Source organism: Gavialis gangeticus, unplaced genomic scaffold (genome assembly GCF_001723915.1).
Source record: "Gavialis gangeticus isolate Ggan-Ray unplaced genomic scaffold, GavGan_comp1, whole genome shotgun sequence".
In the NCBI taxonomy this organism is placed as follows: domain Eukaryota; kingdom Metazoa; phylum Chordata; order Crocodylia; family Gavialidae; genus Gavialis; species Gavialis gangeticus.
Window position 1 is genome coordinate 83,149,265 of NW_017729022.1, and position 25,423 is coordinate 83,174,687.

At 47.6% G+C, this 25,423-nt stretch overlaps 1 protein-coding gene across 1 annotated transcript in view; it reads right to left on the bottom strand.

Moving 5' to 3' along the window:
- Nucleotides 1-8,301: 8,301 nt before the first annotated feature.
- LOC109296216 (sodium- and chloride-dependent GABA transporter 2) overlaps nucleotides 8,302-25,423 on the bottom strand; it is a 60,660-nt gene continuing 43,538 nt past the window's right edge. The window contains exons 8-15 of the mRNA XM_019515507.1: nucleotides 21,909-22,012; nucleotides 17,841-17,965; nucleotides 17,057-17,169; nucleotides 16,044-16,181; nucleotides 11,662-11,764; nucleotides 11,286-11,386; nucleotides 10,523-10,693; nucleotides 8,302-8,758 (exon numbers count right to left, since the gene is read on the bottom strand). Coding sequence (XP_019371052.1) covers nucleotides 8,639-8,758; nucleotides 10,523-10,693; nucleotides 11,286-11,386; nucleotides 11,662-11,764; nucleotides 16,044-16,181; nucleotides 17,057-17,169; nucleotides 17,841-17,965; nucleotides 21,909-22,012 — 975 coding nt within the window. The 3' untranslated portion in view covers nucleotides 8,302-8,638. The remainder of the gene's footprint in view (nucleotides 8,759-10,522; nucleotides 10,694-11,285; nucleotides 11,387-11,661; nucleotides 11,765-16,043; nucleotides 16,182-17,056; nucleotides 17,170-17,840; nucleotides 17,966-21,908; nucleotides 22,013-25,423) is intronic.

Genomic DNA, 25,423 nt, shown 5'->3' on the forward strand with positions numbered 1-25,423 from the left:
AAAAAAAAAAAAAAAAAAGAGAGAGAAAGCAAGAGATTCAAGCTGGTGGCTTCAGGGAGATGCCAGCATGCTGTATTGGGGCATGCTGGATGTTTACAAGCCCTGGCTGAAAGAGAACTAGCAGCCATAGGAGAAAGAGAATCTGACGCAAATTTGAATAAAGACCCGGTCACAAAAATAGCCAATGTGCTTTTGGGCTGCGTACAAGGAAGTGTCATGCCTTGGAGCAGAGAGCTTAATAGTCCTTCCGTAGATGGCTCTAGCACAAGAATAGCCTGCTTTTGTACAGCACTGTTTATCTGTAACTCTGGAAAGTGCTTTACAAGGATGTCTGTATAATTACCCCCATTTTACAGATGGGGAAGAAAACTTGTCTGACATCACTCAAAAGGCCAGAACCACAGCTGGGAATAGAACCCCATTTCCCAGGGCCCAGCCCAGTACTTTAAGTACTACCACCAGTTCCTTGCACATAAATTGTGATGTACCCTCCTGGTCAAGCATGAAAGGCGGTGGTATGAGACACCAAAAGCAGGACTGCCCACACTGTACATGTTCAGAGAAGGAGGACTCTCTACTCCATAGCTACCAAGCCAGCACAGGTCACACTGAAGTATCCTACTTGGCAGGATCTCTCCTGCTCTCAGCCTGGCAGATAAGCAGGGTTCCCACCAGACATGGGCATGAACTTTGGCACTGCTAAGAGGCCAAACACTGAGCTGGCGGGCTGAAATGTAGCAGGCTTCTTCACCCTGTGGATGCTTTTGTTCTTTTCCATTGACTGCTAGCCCTGACAATGGCAACATGTTATGTCTCAGCAACCTTCCTCTTCTCTATTTACTTCTTGCCAGCTGGCAGAGCTCCTCTGCTTCTCATCCCTTTCTTCTCTAAGCAGGTGCAAAGTTTTAGTGATGTTATTCAGGTTCCCCCACCCCACTCATTTCTTCTGTGTTTTGTTGTGACATGGCTTTGAAATGATCAGCTTTGAGCAGTTCCAGGAAACTCCCTTCCTGGCACAGCAGACACACAAGGATGGGGTGGAACAGATGCCAGCAGCACTACCCCAAGGACACACCAGCTCCCAGGAGTTTGGGTACTACTGTCAGCCCATCAGCTCAACGACCCTTGAAGGGCCACAGCATGTGCGACTGCACAGCAACGCAGCTCTGCCAACTCCTATAAGTGCGTCACTATCGTGATCCGTTTTCCCCCAAACCCCAACGAACGTGTGTGGCCTAAGAGCACCTGAAAGGTTCTGAAACCAGAAGCCAAAGATAAAGAAGTCAAACCTTCCCAGTGGCTTTTGGGGTCTTTTTAACAACATAATCTTAACAGCCAGGCTTTGATTTCTCAAAGCCTGGGATAGCAACACTGATAATGTGTTGCACTCAGCTGCTTCTCTCACTGCGACCGCACGGCCTTTGTGGTTATTGTCAAGGACAAAAGGTAGCACTTTCAGTTTCAAAACCACTGGCTTCTATAACCTTAGCTATAGACAGCTGTCAAGTGTATTAGCTTATGTATATCCCTGGAAAGCACTGAGGACAGCAGAGTCTCCCATTCTCTCCTCCTCCCCTTGGTCTATCCTCTTCTGCCTGAGTACTGCTGGGTTTCTCAAACATTACATCTGCCCTGAAATCCCCCCTTCCTCAGGCACTTGCAGAGAGGACCCAAAGAGCAAGAAGGAGACTTAGCCATCTGAAGAGTGAGGGAGCTGATGCCAAAGTGGTCAGTAGATGAACTTTGTTGTAGGACTCAGGGTCAGGAGACCAGCAGCCCCCTGGACTCCTCAGGCTGTAAGGGTACAAAGGGAAACATGGTTCTGGAAAGTTAGGCAAGATGAGGCTGCCTGTGACCTTCGCTGGCCATAGTGCTGCAGAGACAGATACACATGGAATGAAAGAGAAGCTGGAAGAGGGGAGTAGGGAGACCAAGTGGAGTGGTAACACCATGGCTTCTTTATACTCTGTCCTGGGCGGGTCCCTCCTCTACTGCTATGCCCACTGCCCCAGAAAGAGGGCAGCAGACTAAAGGAGGGCAGCCATCTTTGAAACAAATCCACCTCATGCAACCTAGATGTAGACTAATCCCAAACTGCAGAGCTCCACTCAAGAGCTCTAGATTAGGGTATGCAGCTCCCTTTTATCCTCCATATTGTTATAAATGCAGCCTCCTCTGCAGACCTCACGACCTAAGCTTCTATTTCTGGCATGGCTGTGAGCACATTCCTACTTAAAAGCGAGACTGTCACCATCATCTCTTCTTCCAGTTATAGAACTCCAAATTCTTCCCCAGGCAACACTGACGCAAATGCTGTAGTGTGCAAAAAACAAGAGGATGGTTTTCTTTTAAGATTAGATATATAGAAAGGTCCAACTTCCTTCTGATGATCACTGGCCCAGTTTGGGGTCTCAGAGACCTCTAATTTTAATGTAAATCTCTCCCACATGCAGGAGAGACCTGAGTCTCCAGCCTCATCCCCATTTTCCCCAAACTACCGTATTTTCTCACCTACAACACACAACAGCATAAAATACCCACCTTGCTTTTGAACGGCAGAATGAAGAACAAAACCCCTTTCCTTCTGGCAGATAGCTGACTAGCAGCAGCTAGGGAGCTGAGCCTGCTGACTGTTTTGTTCCCTGAAAATCATGTGCAAATTTCACTTTTTGCTTCTGCCCACTGGGGCACAAACTGCTTGTATCATATGTCTCGCACACAACGCACACTGCAATCACTAGCAGCTGGCTTTTCAAAAAAAAAAGTGCACGTTGCATGCAAGGAACTCAGTATTAGATTCACTTTTCAACTTGGTCATTTAAGGGTGCAGTATTCAAGGTCTTCAGATGTCTCTCAGCTAAGATACTATCAACATTTCTGCAGTTGAAGGAGGCATGAGTAGCAGTAAAGCTCCCAAGTGACCAGAGTGAGCACTGGAAACATGTTCTAAAGCAGGGGTCAACAACCTACAGCTGGCAGGCTGGATCCTGCTGTGATCTGGCCTGCAGAAGGAATTAGCAGCATGCAATAAGTAAGGTGCCAGAATGGAGGCATCCTCTCCCCGCAAGAAGTCCGTTTCACCTTACAACAACCACTGCTTTTCTTGCTGCCCGTTGTTGCCAAAACTGGCAACCAGCAGCACTCAAGGTGAAAGGTGGCAGGAGCTGTAGTAGGGAGCATAAGAAGACTCACCTGGTTTGCAAAGCACTAGTCCAGTAGGCATTGTGAGGGGAGGGGGCTAGTCAGGGAAGTGTGCAAGGGCCAAGTGGTGACCTGACTTAAGGCTGAAGTGTGCAACTTCAGTCCATCCTTTGTAGACAGTAACTGACCCCTTCCAGAAAGAGACTCCCAAAACTTTGCTCATGTCAAATTCAACCCCCTGCCGGAACAACTGCACCAATATAGGGAAAGGTGGGACTGGAAGAGGCCTCCCAGGCCATTGCATCCAGTGCTTTCATATGTAGACATTCATTTATCCAAAGATGCCTAAAAACAGTCCACTCCAAAACATTGCACAACACAATGATGAGGCACAAAACTGGAAAACACCATAAACACCTTGCCATGTGCCACAGATAAAAGCAGGAGACACGGGCACAGCCAATGCCACTGCAATGGCAGATAAGCAATGTTTTTTAATGCATGCTTACAGGATCCTAGAAAGAAACCATGCCCTGCACTATAGAGAAAGACAAAACCCCAGCCACACCCACCTTGCCAATTTAATCTGTGGGGGGGAATTCCTTCCTGACCCCAAATTTGTTTATTGGTGTGACCCTGAGCAGAAGAGCTATATCTCCTAGTCAGGAACCTAAGGCCCTACTTACCAGTAAGTCCCCAGTCCAAAACCCCAATCCTCAGCTGTGGCCAACGTCCAGTACTTCAGACGAAGGTGAAAAAATCCCACAGAGGTCCACAGAACAGATTCTGCTCCATTGTGCTCCTTTCTATGATGTGTGACATCATAGAAAGAAAAAAGTGCGTCTTAGATTCATATTCATACCATGGTTTACTGGGTTTGGGGTTTTTTGGTTTTACTCAGACATCAGAGTCACTGGAAAAAGGACTGTTTTGATAACCAAACTGAGGTGGAACCCTCTTAGCAGACTACCACTCTGCATGTATGAAACTCACTGGATTTCAGACACAAGCCATTCCTGAAGGTGACTGTAAATGATAAACAACAGTTTTTCAGAAGAAAAGTCTTAGAGAGATGAACAGAAACATTAAAATCTCTGTAGATGTTTTTCTCTGAGCAATCCTGAACAATTTTATAGACAACAATAACTCCACAGTTGAGGTCTCTGGCAGGATCTCCACAAAATCCAAAAGAAAGGGTTTAATTCTTGATCGGATTCCACTGGAATCACAGAGTAAAAGTACTACAGGTCACTATTAATTTCATGTGGGGTCCTTTTGAGTTCATCCCCTTTCAATTATCTGGGAATTTTCCTTAGGAGTCTTTGCCACAGATTTCAACACACTTTTTAGACCTGAATCCTTACATCACGGGGTGGGTGGTGTACTCCCCATGTCACAGATGGAGGAAACTGAGAGGCTACATGGTGTGCAAGAGGAGAGGTCACACAGAGCCTGGACCTGAGCCCATTTCTCATGACTCCTAGACCTGTGCCCTGGCCCCAAGACCTTCTCTTCCAGAAAGGGCCTTTGGCTGATCCTCTAAATGGCACAATGCAGGGGATGACAACAGAAGCCACGCATGCAAATAAAACCCTTGAATGAATCCAAGTTTTCCCAATGTCATGCATAATTCCAAGGGGCGGAAATCAAGCCTTTTTCTCTAGGCACAGGAAACCAAGTCTCTAAGGGCCATCCCTCACACTCTGCCCCTCTAGAAAGGGGAAACTGCAGCCACAGGTGAATGAGTTAGAAGAACATCTCTTCTGGATGAAGCAATGTAGGAGCTGTATCAGATAGTCCTGCACTTGCTGTTTGAGTACTGTCATATTGTGGAGTCCTAAGAATCCTTCCAAAAGATTTGTTCAATTCTTTGGACTTTGCCATAGTTCCATGCCAAAAAGGACCATTAGATTACCTAGGCTGAATTTGTGTCTATCAAAGGCCATTCAGTTATAATCAAATACCCCTATATTGATCCCTTGGGCTTAACTTGAAATAGACTAAAATATTTCAGTCCTCAGGAGACTAAACTGTTGCATGCCATGGGCAGTGAACAGGACTTGGGAGGGCAGAGAACTGATGTGGCAAGAGGCACTCTGAGGATCCTTGGAGGTGAACCCCACCCCATATTAGAAGTAGGCAAAACCTCACAACAGTTCCCTGCCAATCTGATACAGGGGAAATACCTTCTGGTGTTCAGTAGGACCTTGAGCAATGAAATTAAGATCTAAACATGAAAAAGAAAGATAACATTTAAAAGAGGAGGATTTTCAGTACTCTCTCAGGACACTGCTCAACCCAGTCTGATATCCCACAGCCAGCTGTGATCAGATCTCTCGTACTTTGGCAGAAGACAAACCCCCCAGAATACATCTAGCCAGGTTTGCCCTATGGAAAAAAGAAGTGGTGAACTGTGGTAGTCTGAAGTCAGACAAAAGGTAGCTTCTGAGGTGCTGCTCTGCCCTAACTGGTTCAGACAGGCATGAGTTGTCCCAATAAGAAAACAACCTACTTCATCAGATTTTAGGACTGGATTAGCACTCAGGGGGGCTGATCTGATCAATTAAGATAACCAGACAAGATTCTTTGCGTAACTCTGATCTCTTTTATTAGACAACTCAAATATAAACAGGGCATTGAGCACCTAAAGGAACACTGCTTGGATGAAGGAATACAGGTAGATGTTATTTACTTAGACTTTAAAAAGGCCTTTGACACAGTGTGTCACACCCAATTGTTATAAATAAATTAAACAGTTGCAACATAGATTATTACACAATCCAGTGGGTAGAAAATTGGCTTATGGGATGCACCCAGAGGGTGGTGGTGGACGGGTTGGTTTCTTCCTGGAGAAATGTAGGCAGCGGAGTCCCCCAAGGCTCTGTCCTGGGGTACTATTCAATAGCTTCATTAGTGACTTGGACAAGGGAGTAGAAAGCACCCTGTCCAGGTTTGCTGATGACACCAAACTGTAGGGGAGAGGTACACAAACTAGACAGCAGGGAGCAAATCCAGGCTGATTTGGACAGGCTGGGGAAGTGGGCCAAACAGAACAGGATGCAGTTTAACAAGGATAAGTGTCATGTGTTGCATCTGGGGAGGAAGAGTCATCCACACTCCTGCAGCCTGGGAGGTACCACTCTAAGTAGCACAACTGCGGAAAGGGATCTCGGAGTTGTAGTTGACTCTAAAATGAACACGAGTCACCAGTGTGATGAGGTAATAAGTAAAGCTAACCGCACCCTTTCTTGCATAAGTAGGTGCATCACAAACAGGTCTAGGGAGGTGATACTTCACCTTTATGTGGCATTGGTCAGGCCGCAGCTGGAGTACTGCATCCAGCTTTGGGCACCGTGCTTCAGCGGGGATGTGGATGGCCTGGAGAGGGTTCAGAGAAAGACCACTTGTCTGGTTGAAGGCCTACAGAAAAAAACCTGTGGGGACCGACTGGGAGACCTGAACCTCTTCAGCCTCCACAAGAGGAGGCTGAGAGGTGATCTTGTGGCTGCCTACAAACTCATCAGGGAGGGGGCAGCAAGAAATAGGAGATACAATGCTCCCCAAGGTGCCTGTCAGGGTAACTAGAAATAATGGCCACAAACTGGAAGAGAGCAAATTCAGATTGGATATCGGAAAGAAATTCTTTAGTGAAGGCTGCCAAAATATGGAATATGGTGGTGCTGTCCCCTTCCTTGGAGGTATTTAAAAGGAGATTGGACAGACACCTGGCTGGGGTCCTCTGACCCCAGCACTCATTCCTGCCTGGGGCAGGCGGTCAGACTCAGTGATCTAATAGGTCCTTTCTGACCCTAACATCTATCTATGAAACCCTAAAGAAACCTCCTTTGGGCATTACTGCACTGGGGGCTTGTAATAAGAAACCTAATAGTGGCTGGGCTGAGCTCCTCTTTGCACTCAGGAGTTGGGAAGACAATTTCCAGGATGACAATGTGGTTACTTTCACAATCTTCCAACAATGTCAGCCTGCTCAGTGATGGATGCACAGGACTGACATTTTTAAAACTGCTGCTAGAATATCAACAGTCCCTGAAGTAGTGAGGCCACCTTGTGGCTACTGGCAAGACTTGCAGAGGAGATTATGATTATTCATCCATTAGATATCCCCAAGCAACAGCACTGGCAGAATGGATCATAAGTAGTACCAGTATGGATTCCCCCACAGTCCCCAGAGAGCTGGGGGCCTTGGAGTAGTCTGTCAACTCCTTGTGGTTTCCAGAACTTTTCAGGTTGTGAAAAGAGGGTAAAAGGGGTACATGGTCTCTGGAGACAAGTAGCACAATGTAAGGGTTTACCACCCACCCAGCATATTTATCCAGGAACCTGCCCTGCATAGATCTAATCTAATCAGGGTTCCTGGTTTCCCTTGTGCTGGACAGCCCAGCAAAGTATCCCTCACTCCTGGCCTCCTGTGCACACCTACCAACATACCAGTCACCAACTGCTCTTCTAGTCCTAGGGGCCCGCACAGCTCTAATGTAAATCCAGGTCGGCATGAAGCACCCCAGCTCTACCCATGCATCTAAGTCCTGTGCAAAAGGACTTCCTTGTCTGCTCTTATATTGTAGCCCTTGGCCTGTGAATGCTCCCTGTTATTTCAGCCCTAAGATCAGTCCCTCTCTCTAAGTCTCTGCCAGCAAATCCTGCTCCTGCTCCAATGTACCTCCCATTGCATCCATCTCAGGCCCCACAACACAACTCTGCCAATAAGCATCACTCCTGACTTGCAATAGACAGGACTCTTGAGTTTCAGAAGTATGGTTATGAATAGCACTTGCTTGGTATTTACTAGTTTTCTTTGGATTTATTTGGGGCCCAAAAAATGGATTTATTTATTTGGGGCCCCTGAGGGCCATCCCCATGTCTTCCTCTATGGCAGGGTACGGCATATTTTGCTAGTTCTGGGAGGGGAGTGAAGGGAGCAAAGGGATAATAACACTAGCAACTCCCCTCATTGCCAAGGCTCTCTTGGCCATCAGAACAACCAGCACCTCTGCCTACAGAGGTTGCACTAGCCAAACAAACCCAGGGCAGCTCTGGGCAAAAGCACCAGCCTCTAAGTGACAAGGACTCCTTGAGCGGGGAGGTAGTCCCCTGTAAAGAGAATGCAATGGACAAAATGGAGTCAGAGCCACTTTGGAGTAGAAAGAACAAGTGTTTAATGGAATGAATGGAGAAGTCCCCAAAGTCCACATGGGAAAAAACGCCCCTCTGTAAGACTCCAACCATCTCCACTCCAGGGCTCAGTCCTGGCTTGAATTGGCTCCGGGACACATTCTCCAGGGAAGGAATTAAGGTGCATCATTCGCTCCACAGTGTCCCTGGTGACCGTTCCATGGCAGCCCCTGCTGAGCACATCAAATCTTCCAGGAAAGGGAGGCTGGCTCACAAGTCCCTCTCCCCTTGGCAAGAGGAGAATCATTGGGTTATCAGACAGGTAGAAGGGGTGCACACAACAATCCACAGGGCTGTGCGGGCCCTAGCAGTTAGAACCAAGCTCTGTCAGCATTAAGATACCAGCTCTGGTGGAAGGAGGGGGCTGCCCCACACCCAGCCTGGAAGACAGGTCCTCAGCTGGGCATATTAACTGGCGAAACCTCTGCAAGGCAAAAATCAGACAGTCAACTGACCTGCAGGAAAGGGTCCTGCCCACCCCACCAGCCCCCTTCTAGCAAGGACAGCACACAGCAGTGGGGCAAGGAGGAGCTTTGTAGTCATAGGAAAAAATCAGCCTGAGATCTGAATAACTCATGACACCTCAAGCCTCCCTTGTAGAACATCTGTCTTTAAATGCCAGGGATGTCCTAGACCACGATTGTCCAACTTGTGAATCGCCCAGGGCTGCAGACCCCCCCGGCCACATGCCACATTGGCTGCACACCACGCCACACAGTGCTGAGAGCTCCCTCTCCCCATTGCACCATGCCAAAGTCCCCATACCCAGCACACAGCACCACATGGCACTGGGTTCCCCAAAGTCACCTGACCAGCTCCAGCAGAAGCAGCACCTGAACCAGGAGCCACAAGTTAAAACCTTAGGAACCGGATGCAGCCCATGAGTTGAAAGTTGAGCAGCCCTGCTCTAGAGTTACCCTGGCCAGCACACGTGCACACAGTAATTTAAACAAGAGCTGGAGCCAACCTCAATGCTGGAACCCTCTGGAGATTGCCCTCAGCTGAATACCCCTGCACTTGTGTGAGTTCTGGGTACGGAGTGGGAAAGGCTCCTTTTCCTGCTCCTGACCAGGACTTTGAATAGCCAAAATACAGGCAAGTGCCAAAGCATCAACCCAGGATTTTGGGGTTTGGTTTTTTTTTTGTTTTGTTTTGTTTTGTTTTTTTAAACAAGGGATCCATTCTCTCCACAGTACCAACAGGCGACTATGGGACCAATCATCCCCTACACCTCTTCCAAGCAGCAGCGCTCAAACTTATCCCTCTGGTGGTCAAGGCTGCAGGAATCCCAGAGCCACACATAGCACCAGCATACAGGCAATAACTCGCCTTCCACTGACATCAGCAGAAGTTTGCCAATGGAAGGCTTGCAGAAAGCAGAGTTGCCTCTGTCTGGATATGCAGACCATGGGGACTCCAAGCTAGTCCTCTGTTCCAGTCTATCCCCATGCACTGCTCTGGGGTGCAGGAAGTCTTGCAAAAAAGCTTGGGAATTTCCCAGTGCTCATGGTTCCAGCATAGCCAACATGAATGCTTTTTACTAATACTCCTCTGCAGCCCCAGGGAGCCTCATTGAAGGAGTGAGGGACCTCACAACATGGTCCAAGCATGCTGTGTTCTAGCAGGCCTCTGCTTCCCACACTGGGCCATGAGAACCACAACATAACTACTGGACAGTAAGCTCTAGCTTGTACTAGAGGTACTAGAGGCTGAGCAGGTACCTCACTGCCCCCAAATACTGCAAAAATGCATGCACAGGTGGCTTCAAGCTTCCAGTGGTGGCACTGCTGCCCTCTGTTACAGCATAAGCACAGCCTAGAGGTCCCACTGTGTGGCCTAGCCAGTCCTGCACTCTGTGGTGTCTATATGCCAGATGTCCCTCCCACCCAATGATGTAGATCTGTCCACCTTCCACAGAGCTGTGTACTGGCAGCAGTTTAAGAGATGAGTCAATACTAAGAGGCACAGGATGCAAGACAGCTCTGAACAGCCCTCCAGCCAGCCTGAATTCAATGATGCCGCTCATTCTTCAGAGTAAGAGACTAAGCCTCAGTAAATTAATTCAAGATACTATTAATACCACACCAAGGCTGCTTTGTGAGGCAATCATTCCATTACACCAGCAGCTTTTCAAGTCCCCCACAGCCCCAATCCAGCCTGTATCCTGACCCAGGAGCAGCAGCCTTACCTTTCTCAGGGAGCCCTTGATTGTGGAGAGCTTGTAGAGGATCCAAAGAGGGATGCACACCATGGATGAGAGGGCCAGCAGCCAGCCCAGTGCATCTCCCCACCAGGGGTATACATACTTCTTGTTGTAAGTCAGTGGTGTGTATTTAATCAAAGAGAACAGGAAGGTTGCCTGTTGGGGTGAAAGGGGCCAAGAAAAGAGGAGGAGAGGAAAGCAATCTAGCTAACCAAAATGGTCTCCCTAGGGACCTTACCTTCCTTAGAAGGACAGCAGGAATCAGGGTATCAGTCAAACCTGCTGTGCTGCCACTGACCCAGCAGCAAATGCCCACTACATCTCAACCAGCTTGCCCTAGCAGTAGTCATAGCTACTGTCTGGTAATCTGCTCCCAGCTATTCCATGACCAAACCATGTCCTGGGCACATACAGCTGCCGTGGGGATCATTTAATCCATTCACACAGAAGCAGATTTCCAAACCATGGGCCACTTCACCCAAAGGAGCAGTCAACGGTCATAGGGCTCTTGTTGTCCTTCACAGATACTGTGACAAGACACCCCAAGACAGCTCATTATATTACAATCTTTGCTTCTTCCCCCACTACAGTTTCACACCATAATTGCTACCTATTTAACTTAGTCCCAAGACAGGGACCCAAGCACTATGAACAGCAACCCAGTCTCCCCACTCCCACAGTTGCCAAAACCCAGTTCCACCCATCCCAGATGCACCCTGGTGGCCCCCAGTGTCCTGCCAGCTCTCACCAGGCAGACCGCTGGTGTGATGAATAACCAGCAGTACTTGATGAGAGGCCATGGCCGGTAGCCAATCATGTCTTCAATATTATCATAGAAACGGTCAGCTCCTGAGGAGAAGGGAAAAGGTACCCTATTAATAGAAGGAACAACAGTAAAAGAGGTAGCTTCTCTTGCAGGAGTCCAGCCAACTCCCACTAGGCACTGCTGTGAGGCACAACCTCCCACCGTCTTCATCCCAGGATGCTCAAGCAAGGACACATAAAAGGAAAGGTACAAGGGTATCAGGTTTATCAAGAAGACCTGTGGACTGATTGAGAGACCAGCCCCACAGAGAACTGGATAGAAGGCTCTGAGTCATTAAAACTCACCAACTCCCACTTACCGTACACCCAGCCAATACAGAGCGTCTCAAAGATGGCAACGAAGAGCAGGCACATGCCACTGGCAGCATAATAATCAAATAGCTGGAAAACATACATCCCGCCCTGGGAAGGGGAAAGAGGGTAGGGAATGGAGAGAGGAGAGAGAAATCTAAATCCAGGACTAGTAAAGAGGTTTATCCGGAGAAAGAACCAGCTCCATTCTACCAAGAATCCTTGGTGACTTTCTGCCCCCTTACAGCACAATTTCAGTCAACCGCAAACAGAAAAAGCCACTCCCCTTATACCCCAAATATGAAACAGTGCCAGGGACCTGCCTCAAAATCCCACTTTCAGTAGACCATTTGTGCTCCATCTATAGACCTTCATTTCCATGAGAAGCAAAAAGGCAAGTTACTGTCTATCTGGGCACCTGTGGCTAGTTAATAGTTTCATAGTTTCATAGATTAAGGGTTGGAAGGGACCTAGTAGATCGTCTAGCCCGACCCCCCGCCAGGGCGGGAGAACAACAAAAAAACCCCAAAAAGAGAAACGGGACTCAAATGAGTCCAGCCAGGTAGGCATCCAGCCTCTTCTTAAAGACCCCCAGGGTAGGGGCCAGCACCACTTCCCTTGGAAGTTGGTTCCAGCTCCTAGCCGCCCTAACTGTGAAGTAGTTTTTGCGGATGTCCAATCTATACCTCCTCTCCATCAACTTGTGCCCATTACTCCTTGTTATGCCAGCGGGCGCTAGGGGAAACAGCGTCTCCCCCAAACCCTTCTGGTCCCCCCTAGTGAGTCTATAGACGGTCACCAGGTCCCCCCTCAGCCTTCTCTTGTGGAGGCTGAATAGGTTCAGGTCCCGCAGTCTCTCACTGTAGGGTCTGCCCTGTTGTCCCCGGATCATGCGGGTGGCCCTCCTCTGGACCCTCTCCATGTTGTCCACATCCCTCTTGAAATGGGGCGCACAGAACTGGACACAATACTCCAGCTGTGGCCTGACCAGCGTCGCGTAGAGGGGGAGGATCACCTCCTTGGCTCTACTCGAGATGCACCTGTGGATGCACGACAAGGTCCGGTTAGCCCTGCCAACCATGACCTCGCATTGTCGGCCCATGTTCATCTTGGAGTCAATAATGACTCCAAGATCCCTTTCTGCCTCCGTGCTCTCGAGTAAGGAGTTCCCCATTGTATAAGTGTGCTGCTGGTTCCTACTGCCCAAGTGCAGCACCCTGCACTTGTCCGTGTTAAAACGCATCCTGTTCCTGTTAGCCCACCCCTGTAACCTATCCAGATCCCTCTGCAATCTCTCCCTCCCTGCTAGCGTGCTCACCTCCCCCCAGATTTTGGTGTCATCAGCGAATTTAAACAGGTTACTTTCCACCCCATCATCCAGATCGCTGATGAAGAAATTGAACAGCGCAGGCCCCAGGACCGAGCCCTGGGGGACTCCGCTACCCACCTCCCCCCAGGTCGAATATGACCCATCCACCACCACCCTCTGAGTGCGACCCCTCAGCCAATCTGCAATCCATCTGACTGTGTAGGCATCTATGCCACAGTTGCCTAGTTTTTTAACTAGGATGGGGTGAGAGACGGTGTCAAAGGCCAAAGTTAAGAGAGAGTGGAAAAAATAAGTCTGACAGAGACAGAGAAAGACACCTCAAAGGCAAAAAGGCTTAGTGTCCCTGATTTTCCAAACTCAGCCTCCAAATATGCATCAGACTATGCATGAATTCCTCAGGCACTGATCATCATGGGCTCACCTCTTGGCCCTTCAGGTACTTACCTTCCTTGATCTGCAGGCACTGCTGTAGTGAATTCCAGGCCCAAAAGTGCCAGTGCAAAGCTAGAGGCAGCTGTTCAAAATCAGGCTCAAAGAAATGCAGGAAGAGGCAAAGACAGACCACCAGCCCCTGGACAATAGCCCCTTCCTCTGCTAACATGGAAACCAGGCACGATTCCAGTTCATCCCAGCTTGTACACCAGCAGAATTTCACTGATGTACACAAGGTCAGAGTAAGTCCCATCATATTTCACTGTAAATGCAAACTGCTAGCTAGTCAGGTAGGAGGAAGGAGGGCAAAAGGTCTCAATTAATTTGCAACTGAGATGGGGCTACAGCTTTCTTTGCTTCGCAAAAGAGTGACCAGAATCTTAACTTCTAGCAATTCACTCTGAAGTCAAGGTGGGATGGATGTCCAGGCTACATGTCCACAGAGCAGCAGGATCCAAGAGTTTAGGACAGGAAGGGAAAAATGCAATATCTGAAAAGTATCACAGGGGAAGAAAACTGCAGTTCCCTAGGTTGGAATTGGGTGGATCACTATCCCCACTTTGTTAGAAGACACCCCAGGATGTTAGAAGTCCACTACAGGCCACTTTAAAACCTTACCCAAAAGTTGACACCTCCAGCATGAGTGTGCCCACTAGCAATTTGTACCAAGTTCAGAGGAAAAAGCACTACCTGCTGATTAGGGATCCAGGTTTTCCATTTCCCTCAGAAAAATGGAAAAAAAACTACAGATTTTTCCTTTTAACAGAGAAAAAAAAGTGGGTTTTTAATTTTAATGGAGATACCCACAGATTTTCCAAGTTTGCAAAGAGCTCTCTGCAGGCTGGCAGAGTGCAAGCATGCAAGGGCTTCTTGCAAAAAGGGTGGCAGACCCTAAGCCCTGTCCCAATGGAGAGAGAAAGGGGGAGGGGACAGGGCCTGAGACTCTCAGGCAGCCAGGGCTTGGCTCAGGCTCACTTTCCCTCCAGGAGTCTTTGGGGTAAGTGGGACTTGCAGCAGGCTGGGGGCCAGCTGGGGACCCCCCAGTGGTCTGGGGTGGCTGGGGTCAGGGATGGGGGGGTACCAGCAGTGCTGGGTGAGGGGGCCGTGTGGGGAGGGTGCAGGTGTAGGTGCAGGGCTGGGGGTGAGGCTATGGGAAGAGCCAGCAGAGCAGGTAGGGGGCAAGGTGGGGGTGTGTGGGTGGGGGCTGAGGGAGTGGGGAGGTGTCTGTGGGAAGCCCCATGTCAAGGGCCAGCCAGCCCAATGGCGTGTGGACCAGGAGCTGCATGCCACCAGGCTAGGCGGGAGCCACACATGGAGGCACAGAGTCATGCACTATCAGTCCAGGCAGGCTCCATGGGTGGCTTCCTACTGGAGTGCTAGAAGCCCTACGACCAGCTCCGTGCCTCCATGGAGGGGCTTCCAGCACACCGGCAGGAAGCCACCCATGCAGGCACAGAGCCTGCCCAGCCTGATGGCATGTGGCTCCCACCTGTGGTGCTACAATCCGCATGTGCTGGCAGGAAGCCAACCTGGTCTGGTCCAAAGGTGCCCACTGGCAGGCTGGGCCAGCTTCAATGCCAGCACACGCAGGCCCTGGGACTCAGCTGGAGCTGTGCGCCACCAGGGGCTTGGCCTGACACAGCCATGAGTGCCCCAAAAGCCTGCTGCCTGCTGCTGCTGAGCTGCCGGCAGTGGGGGCTGTACAGCATAGGAGGGGAATGTGTGTGTGCAGGGGGGAATTTGTGGCAGGGGGGCCCACACCAACTTACAAACCCTGCACACACCTCCCGCCACCACAAACCCCACACCCACACCCAGGGGAGATGCTGCAGTGAGAATGCAAGTGGGGGGCAGGCAGGGGCTGCAGCTTGGGACTGAGGGGCAATGGCATAGGCAGGGCACTGGCTTGTCACGGCTGCTCAGTGCCACAAAGTAACTGGGGGGACAGCCACAGTTGGCCCCACATCCTGGTGCACAAGGGAAGCTGCTGCCAGGAGGGAGCGAGTTGGGGGTACACAGAGTGAGAGGCACCGACAGGGCTGTGGGGACTGTGACTTGGGAGTGCGGGACAACAGCATATCAGGGCTGCTCAGCACCACAAAGCAGTGGGGAGGTGGGGGCAACTGCAGATAGACCCACGTCCTGGTAAGTGAGGGGGGCAGCAAGAACTCTGATTTTCCATGATGAAAAGCCCAAAATGAAATGTCAAAATATATAGGTATTTAGAATTTATTTTATTAGAGTAATTGAGGCACTGGTAGGCTTCCAAATTTCTTAAAAACTGTATACACATCAGTAAAACATTGTATTCAACTGATACAATGTTTCAGTTGAATACTGAACATTGTATTCAGTATTCACAGAGAATTTGCAATTCGCAATTTTTTTTGTACTAGAGAATTTGCTACTTTTATCTGAGAAAGCCAGGATCCCTGCTGCTGACCCAGTAACAACACATCTAACAGCACCTATTGGCCTTCTTTGGGTCTCCCATCTGAGCACTGACCCACTGAGCATCAGGAAAAATGACATGCTCCCAGGCCACCCACAGGGCCTAGGGCCCTCTTTCTGTTCTGATTTCAGTTGGGCATGACAAGAGCACCGCACAGATTATGAGCTGTAACCTACCTCAGTAAGCATAATCAGTCCTATCAGGTATGAAAGGATGGAAACAAGTAGAATGAGGGTCTCTCGGCGGTTTTTCTTCCGGAAGATGTTAGGATACATATCAACAAGGGCTGTCACCAGGCTCTCCACACAGACAAACTAGGAAGAGGAGAATTCACGTGCCCATCAGCTCACTCGTATCACACCAGCTTCATTGCTCCTCTACTCTTCATTCCCCCACTCTCAGCACATGGGTGTTGCAAAGCCTGAAGCCCAGAGAATGCCCCAAACACTCTGTGATCCTGTGATCTTTGAATAAGCTATGGGTACTGCATGGGGGCTGCACAGTTTACAGGACATCTATCCAGATCCCTTCCTACACAGCCAAGAAACTGTCCCCATGCCTTCTGGAATGGGGAGACTCAAGGTCATGGCACTAGAGGCTGCAGCTCAGACTGGGCCCTACTGGTACTGCAAGCACCGACTAAGAGGCTGGACACAGAAGAATGTCTACACCGTGTAACTTTTTATATTACTGTGCAGATGGTTCAATGAGTGTGCAGATGGTTCAAACCTCTGCACCCAAACTGGAAAATGTCACCCAACCTGGTGTACAATTACCCCTGAGAGCCTCAGTAATAAAACCGCACTAGCATACTGTACAACACTGTAGAGGTTGTGTGTCTTATGTACACTCCAGGGCAGATATTGCACAAGATAAACAGGCATAATTGGCAAGGGGAAGATTTCAGTCTACAATACTGTAATACTGGAATAAGCTGCTGGTTAGTCTGCTTCTGATTCTGCTGTGATTTACATGGCTGTCCAAAGCTATTGCAAATGACAGTAGAATGTTGTGTGCCCAGGCTCTGAAACAGTCCTTTCCTCAAAGAGTGTGCAATCAAAAACATATCCAGGCTGGTTTTAAACAAGCAGGCTTGGGGACAGCTATCAGCCTAGCCATGGAATCACAAAGTTCAATGGGACTGTCTATCTGCCAGTCAAGAGGGACAAATGTGTGCATGTGTCTTTACCTGGCTATCCAGTCCAAGCAAAACGACCATCAGGAAGAAAAAGCAGGCCCAGAGTGGGGAAAAAGGCAGCATGACCACTGCTCGAGGGTAAGCAATAAATGCCAGACCAGGCCCTGAAAAGAGAAGGTAATTTATGGCAGGTAGTGATGGCCAGATCTGAAAGCCAGCAGCTGTACTAGCAGCCTCTAAGAAAGGGAAGAAGAGGTCATCATAGCAGCTCAGCACTGCTCAGAACTGGTCTTCAGGTCCATCCAGCTGCACAGTACATACTCACCTTCCACAAGGCACTCCCTGTCGCTAGCAGCCAGTGACCAAAAGGCTTCAGTGCTGGGGGACAGAGAGTGGAGGAACAAGAGCAGGCTACATCTACAGGACCAAGGGGAGTGGAGAAGAGCCACAGTAGGCTCCAATTCCATCATGATAGCTGAGGGATGGAACAAAACCCTCTGAAAAGAGCCTTAGTACCCAGGCAAGGCAGACTTGGCTTTAGCTCTTAAAGAGATCCTCATGCAGTAAACACTCTGAGACATTTCTTTCCTACCTCAGGAGGATGAGTGGACTCTGCTGAGATTTGGACCTGCAGTTGCAATAAGTCTAGTTAGGGTAGAGTTCATTACTATAGGGCCAGCAGTTTGGAGGTGGGTATCTATCTACCTCTCTGTACATTGCTCTGCTCTTTATGTGAACCTTTTTCTTGGAGAGAGAGTGCAGAAAAGGAACACAATGTCAGGAGCAGGCAGACACAGACTGGCCTCGCTGTGTCCTGAACACAGAACCTACTCACCTGACTCAGCTACCTCAGAAATAGGCACTCCCTGCTCCTCAGCCATAAAGCCCAAGATGGAAAAGATTGCAAAGCCAGCCACAAAACTTGTGCCACTGTTCAGAAAACACAGAGCGATGCAGTCCCTGGGAAAGAGAAGAGATGAGCATCAGCCTGGGAGCCCAGCCAGCCAATAAGAGAAAAGTATCAGCATACTGGAGGGAGTAGAGGAAGGGAAAAGCAAGGCAATCAAAACTAAGTACCAGCCAGGGACAGCAGCAAAGGAGACAAAAGTGTACTCCTAGAGATGCACACAGGTACTAGTCTATACTAGCAGATTCTGTACAGGTGTCTGGACAGCACAAGCCTGTGAATGTATGTAAGGATAAATACAGGATATTTGCATGGCCACAGCATGATGCAGCATCATCACATGTTGAGGCAGCATCCTCATCTCGCACAGTGACAACCACAATGTCACAAGACTTGAAATAAATCTGGACCTCTCAATAATTAACACTGATTTCTCTCTGCTCGTCACACTGTACCAATGGAGTCCTAACTATCTCATCTGTCCACACCACGCCCCCATCAGGTGGGCATTACTCCCCGCTGCAGACGGACTGAACTGACCCATGGAGAGACAGAGTGACCTGCCCTAAACCACACAGTGAGTCTGGGACAAAGCAAGGGACTTGAACCTGAGGGTCCCAATCTCAGGTCAGCATTAATCATGGGGGCCTCCCCCCTTCCTGCAGGAATTGCTATGCAGGATCAGACCCATGAACTGTCTGTGGCAATTACTGGATGCATCATAAGAAGGCCCCGGAAAAGTTACCTCTTCAAAGCCCAGTTCTTTTTCTTGTATCCCATTTAGCCCCAGTGAAGCCTTCTGGCAGCAAGTTCTAGAAGTTATTTGCACTTGGAAGTGCATGTGTCTGGGGAGGCACCAATACATTTCTTAACATCAGTTTTAAATTCAGCATCTTTAGTGCCATTGGATATCCTCCAGTTCATACATTAGGAGAAAAAATAAATAGGAGCACCCAATTTACTGTCTCTAAATCACTCATTTGAAAGCATTCTTTTTAGCATCTACCATCTCATCTTTTATTCATCTCCTCTTTATACTAAACAGCGATGATCAATATTCAATTTCTGTTCATATTCTAATCTCTCTCTATGTCTAATTATTGTCAGTGGCTGTCTTAGATCCCTATTTCTGCTACACGTTTAGAAATGTAGGGACCAGAACTGAACACACCATTTTGGGAAAAAGTATACTATAGATTTCTGTAAGGGCAGTCAGTATTACCATCTCTCCCTTTTTCTTTTTTCCTTAAAAAGCCTAACATTTGATCTGCTTTTTAAATGCCCCCCCCACACACACACATTAAATAAATATCTTTATTTAGACCCCCCCACACACACACATCAAATAAATATCTTTATTGAACTGTCCACAATGGCACCCAACTGTTCTAGGAGAGAAGTTTCGGTGTGGTTAGCATTCCTGAGGTGCAGAAATAGTTAAATTAGTCTTTCTTGCATATATTACTTTACATTTGTCACCACTGAGCAGCATCTGCCACAATGTTTCCCAATCACCTATTTTAATTATGTAGGAACATCAGGCTGGAAAGGCACCATTTACATAGTTCACTCCAGTAACCTGGCAACCACAGGCTATCATCCCTTTCATAATTGTATCAAACCCCTTCACAAAAACTAGCTCAGCTTTTTGTGCCGCCAAGATTTCCTATTGGGAGGCAGTTCCAGACCTTCAATGTCCCAACAGTTAGAAACCTTCTAATTTCCTACCTAAATGTATTTGATACCAGCTCATACCATTTGTTCTTGTGCTACCACTGTCCTTTACTTTAAATAGCCCTTTTCCCACACTGGTGTTTTCCAATTTGATGCATTTATTAGAGGTTTATTCTTTCTGCAGTTCTCCATGATCTGCATTAGTTTTGTCCCACCTAAATAACTTTGTCTCACTGGCAAATGCTGTCACCTAACATAGCCCCCTTTTCCAGGTGATTAATAACAACATTGAATAATAGTGATCCTCATAGGACTCTCTGGTGCCCCATGCTGTTATATTCCCTTTGCTAGATGGAAAATTAATCATTTTGACTATGTAAGCCAGGTCTGCAAAAGGTAGCGCAGATCTCTTGAGATGAGGGACTGCAATTGGGGAACAAAAAAGTTGAAGGATGGATACCAAAAATACATTGCAGAGTTCAGTTGCAAATGATTAATATTTGATGGCTAACGTGATTAAATAGCTTGTGCAGGACAGCCACACATACTGCTTTTTAGTGCCTTGCAGTTGAGGCTCCTGAAATCCTACACAAACTCACTATGAGGTAGACCATTGTCATGGTCTCCATTTTATAGTGGGGAAATGGAGAGACAGATAATTAATGAAGTTGCCCAAAACCAGCCCACAGGTCAGCAGCAGATCCAGAACAGAGCCCAGACCTTCTAATAAACTGTTCCAGACCTAAATCACAAATCCACAGTTCCTTCCTCTCCCATACTTTTTTCTCCCCTCAAATGAGAGAATGTCCTGGTGCAGTTCTCACTGGACAGGCATCCAGAGCCTCATAACTAGCAATGAAACATCATCTTAATTTAATGAGAAAAGACCTTGATATACAGCCTTTATCTTTTAGTGGTCTGTAAAGCACTACGTAAACCTGCCATAACAACAACAAATGACAATTCAAAGAAAAGAAATCACAATCTATAGAGTAAATTTTTCTGGAAGATGGAGGGACTTGTTTAGACAGCAAATGCAATGTCCCAGTTTTTCCTGCTGTGTGCAATTTATAGGGAGATTGCCCTAACAAAGCCAGTGCTTGCTCAGGGCCCTCGCAAGTCTGAGGCCAAGATGCGAGCCTTGTCCACTTCTTACTCCCACAGTAGATGACTTGCACTTACTTAGCTTAGTGGGGCCCACAGCAATTGCCCTCATTACTTGTTCCTAAAACCAGCTCTGCTGACAAATAAATATTGCATCAAAATAACAAGTTTTCTTACTTGCAAGTGGGCAAGTCTCTGGAGCTCCTTAGCTTATTGCACTAGTCTTTCACCATTGGACACTTTTGGTTCCAAATGTCAGAAATGTCTAAACTGAAAATGAGTTTCCTCCAACATTATTCCCCACGTGGGCACTTCAGTCTGACAGTTCAGTACAATTTAACAGGATTGAGTGTCTCCATTCAAGGGTAGCCCAGCACTGAGCAGAACAGGAGGAAGGCAATGAAGATTAGGAGTGAAATATCTGACACTATTATTTGCAAGTTCCAAGATGAATGGCAAGGGGTGTTACTGGACAGGAGGAGTGGGTGCCTTATCAGCTGTGTGAGGGACCAGGCCAAAGCAGCAAAGGGAATTACAATTACAAGGTGAGGATGGACTGGCTGAATTTCATGGAAAAACATTTCATGGAATGCTACCGACCCTTCATTTTGCTATCATCAAAATCAACTTCACAGGCCTCCAAAAATGCTGTTTGTGCTTAGTGGAATCAAGCAGGATTCTGTCCCAAGTAAGATTTAAAAGGACTCTGGACAATATAAACAAGTGTTGCATGGAGGCAGGACCTCTCAGCTGGGAGATTTCTGAAGTTCTTCCTAGGGACAGAACATTGAATTGGAGAAAAACAGCTGGAAGGGACCTTAAGAGGTCATCTATTCCAGTACCCCTGCTCAAGGGTGAATCACCCCAATCTAACCTGTCTCAGACAGAAAGTCTTTGTACCTGCCACTTCAAAATTTTCAATGAGATATTTCACAGCCTCTAATCTGTTTCAGTGTTTGACCCTCTCATAGCCAGAAAGTTCCTCCCAATATCTAACCACAGACTTGATTTCAAACACGAGGCAAAAGCAACCGCATTAAGTAAAACTACTGGAAAATTCATGCTGTTTTGTCTCAGGTAAAAAGGGACCATGAGGCCTTTTCTCAAACCTAATCTGGTCAGTTGTCTCCATCAGCACTTTTGTCTATCATCTGTAGCAGTATTCAGAAAGGAGGAAGGAGATAGGCTACTTGAAGAATATAATTGTGTCCCAGTTACCTGTAACAGTTGTTATGGTATTTGTTGTAGCTGCCCAAAGCTGTCAGGCATCCCAAACAAATGGCATAAGAAAAGAAGATCTGAGTGCCTGCATCCATCCATACCTGCAAGGGAGACACAAACAGAGGTGAGGAGTAGAAAAGGCCAGCACAGTGTACAGATACCCAGATCTACAAAACCATGTGAGGACACAGCTGGGCTCCAAAGCTGACGTAACCTGCATGAAGGAGAGTGACACTGAGGGAAATTGGAAGGTGGAATGGGGCAGGCATATAAGCATGGTCTACAGCAGTGGTCTCCAAACTTTTTTGATCATGTGCCCCTATCAGTAAAAATTTTTTGAGCACACACCCCCAATATATGTATATTTACATAAATATACATCTAAATAGAAGTTCTAATATTTTCTTCCCGCACCCCAATGAATCGTCTTGTGCACCCCGTGGGGTGCGCACACCCCACTTTGGAGACCACTGGTCTACAGTACAGCAACATACTGAGATACACTGTAATCTAGAGCTGCGGGCAGAGATACTCTTGAATTCTAGGGCACAGTTCATGTTAACAGCATGTACAAGGGAATTTCCAAGACCTTGTGAAGACAGAGGTACCTGTGACTTTCAATCTTAATTTTTACTTTAATGCAATCTACAGGGGTTTGTGGCTCTCAGAGGTCTCCAAATAGCAACAAAGAATATATCAGACCAGAAGCTATAAGACACAGTTGGGCAGTTCCATTCCCAAGCATTAGAAAAGTGCTTAATGAAATTCATTATAGTATCATTTGGCTCAGAGATTTGATTTAAAGATACAACACAATTTCGTTTTATTGAAAAGATGCTAGAAGTAATTAAAGCTGTTATAATAAAAGATGTTGCTAAAAAATAAGCCAAGGTTTTAGTCTGTCTCAGGGGACATGAGGTGCATTGGAACAACACTTCTCCATCATTGTCAAGAACACATACAAATGGTCTCAGGAAGTTATATCAGATGTCAATCAATGCCAACGTCAATCAAAGTCTAGTTTACATGATGGCAGATACTATTCACTTTCATACGTTAGGCTTCATCAAAGCGTTAAGCAGAGAAAATCCACAAAAGAAGTTCTCAGTGAGGAAGGAGACAACTACCATAATTATTAATCCTAACACCTTCTATGTTATACTGCTTTTCTCATTAAGATTCTTGATGCTGTTTAAGAACTGTATAGAAAAAGATCAACCAACCAGCATTGAAATGTTTCCTCTTTTGGGGAGAAGAGAGAGAAAATGTCTCTTTGCTACAAACACTGCAAAATAATGGGGGTGGGGGGGGGAGGAAGAGGGAGGGTACAGAATAGTTTGCTAGGAAGGTTATAATTAGCCAAATTATAATTTGGCCCACACACCATAGATACCATCTCAGCTTCCTGATGCAAGAGAGGCTATGGAATATTTAAAGCAGAGATTCTCAACCAGGGTACCATTCAGATCTTTTCAAGGATGCCATGCAACATTCACAGGATAAACCTAGATATTTCAAATAGGAATTCATCATTTTAAAACCATATTGACCGGTTGTAGTCTTTTGAGTTCTTTGCAACAGAAGAACTGTATTATTATTTAGCTGTCATCAACTGGCATTTTCCAAAAGCTGCCTCAAGTTTAAAAAGGTTGTAAGCAACTGATTTAAATGAATACAAGGTGGTCAGGAACCTTGGTTTCACAGTCTAATCAGTGTCCATTGAAGTTAATGGGAAGACTACTTTAGATTCTATCAGGCTTTGAATCAGACCCCCATTTCTGAGCCTAAGAAAAGCCACATGTCTTGGGGCACAACTGAAACACCTCCAGTAATGGCTTGGCTTTTGTCATGTACATGGCCCAAATACTCCTGTCTCCATAGTTACTCCTTAAAAAGGATGGCAAAAAGGATCTCTCTTTGGTACAAGTTCGGTGAACAGCAATACTAGCTAAAATCTCACGCTGAATGTTCAAAGCAAAGGTTTCAGCTAATGTTTATTCTCCCCCACCCTCCACCATTGAATTGTTCTTTCCCAGAAGTCTTCTGGTTCATCAGCCAGTGCTCTTTTCCCCCAGGCTATTATGTGTGTCAGTGTTGATTCGATTCAATTGTCATTGTTGGTTTAGTTTTGTCTTTCTTTCTACTTTTGTTCCCATGTCAATGTGCATTATATAAGGGATGCCATGATCATTTCTCTGTTATTTTCTGGAGAAAAATCTGTTCTACCTCATTAGACAGCTGCATTAAATGTTCCTTCCCCCCTTAAGTCATCATAAAAAAGCAAAATCTGTATAATAGAAAAGGCAATGTCCTTATGCTAAACTTTGTTTCGAATGCTTCTGTAGACTGTCTCTTCTGTGAGCAACCCAGCCAGCATTCTCAATCCAAACTCCATTAAAGCCAATGGAAAGACTGCCAATGATTCCAGGGGGAGGTTGGAGCAAGCCTTTTAGGCTAGGGACAGAAGTTACACATAAACCAGTTTAAGTGATCAGAAACTGATTTAAACCTATAACAAAACAAAAGTTCAGTGCACATAACCCAGTTTCAAAATGGAAGAAACTGGTTTAAGATAAACCAGGTTGAATGTAACATCAGACTTAACTGGTTGAGGTCAAACCAGTTTATGGAACTTCTATCCCAGACCCTTCCTGGTTTAAGTTAAATCACAGTCCCCCAGCATCTCAGCATGTTTTTCAGCCCTGGGCTGGGCTGTCCTCCCTGCTCCAGAGAGCAGGACTGGCCCCATCCCTCTGCTTCCTAGCTGGAGCAGAGGTGGGGGCATGGCCAGACATAGACCCAGCATGCCCCCCTAAGGCGAAAGGAGGGGATTTATTCCCACCTCCCTCCCCTCTCCCACTGGGGGACTGCAGACAGGGTCTGCCAGCCCTGGCTGCTGCCTCTGCCACTTGCCCCCAGCCAGACAAACCCCAGCTAGGGTCACCGGGGGGGAGAGGGGAGGGAGGAAGGAATAAACCCCCTCCCTACCCACTTTGCCTCAGAGGGCCTTACTGGGGTTGGCATCTGGCCATACCCATGCCCCTGCTGCTGGAGCAGCAAGGGGGAAAGGCCCTGACAGGAGCATCAGCCCCTGTCATGGTGTCCCGGGGAGCACAAGCCTCTTCCCAATGTTGTGCGGGGGTTGCACTGCAGGCAGGGATGGGGTGGACAGAGCTGCCGCAGCTTGCACAGGGCAAGTGAGGGGATTTGGGGGGGGTGGGGGGGAGGGGGCTATGTCCACCCCAAACTTTGGCTTAGCCCTTCCATGGCCCCCCCTCTGAGCCCAACCACTGATGCCACACAGGCTGTGGCAGCTCTGCCAGCCCTGCTCCTGCGCACAGTGCAGCCCCCCACCACCGGGAAGACGCTTGTGCTCCCCAGGAGACCATGACAGGGGCTGCCGCCTCTGTCAGGGTCTCTCCCCACCCTCACTGCTCCAGTGGCAGGGCCAGGGGGTGGTCAGACGCCAGCCCCTGGCATGGCTCCCTGAGGCAAAGGGGGCAGGGAGGGGG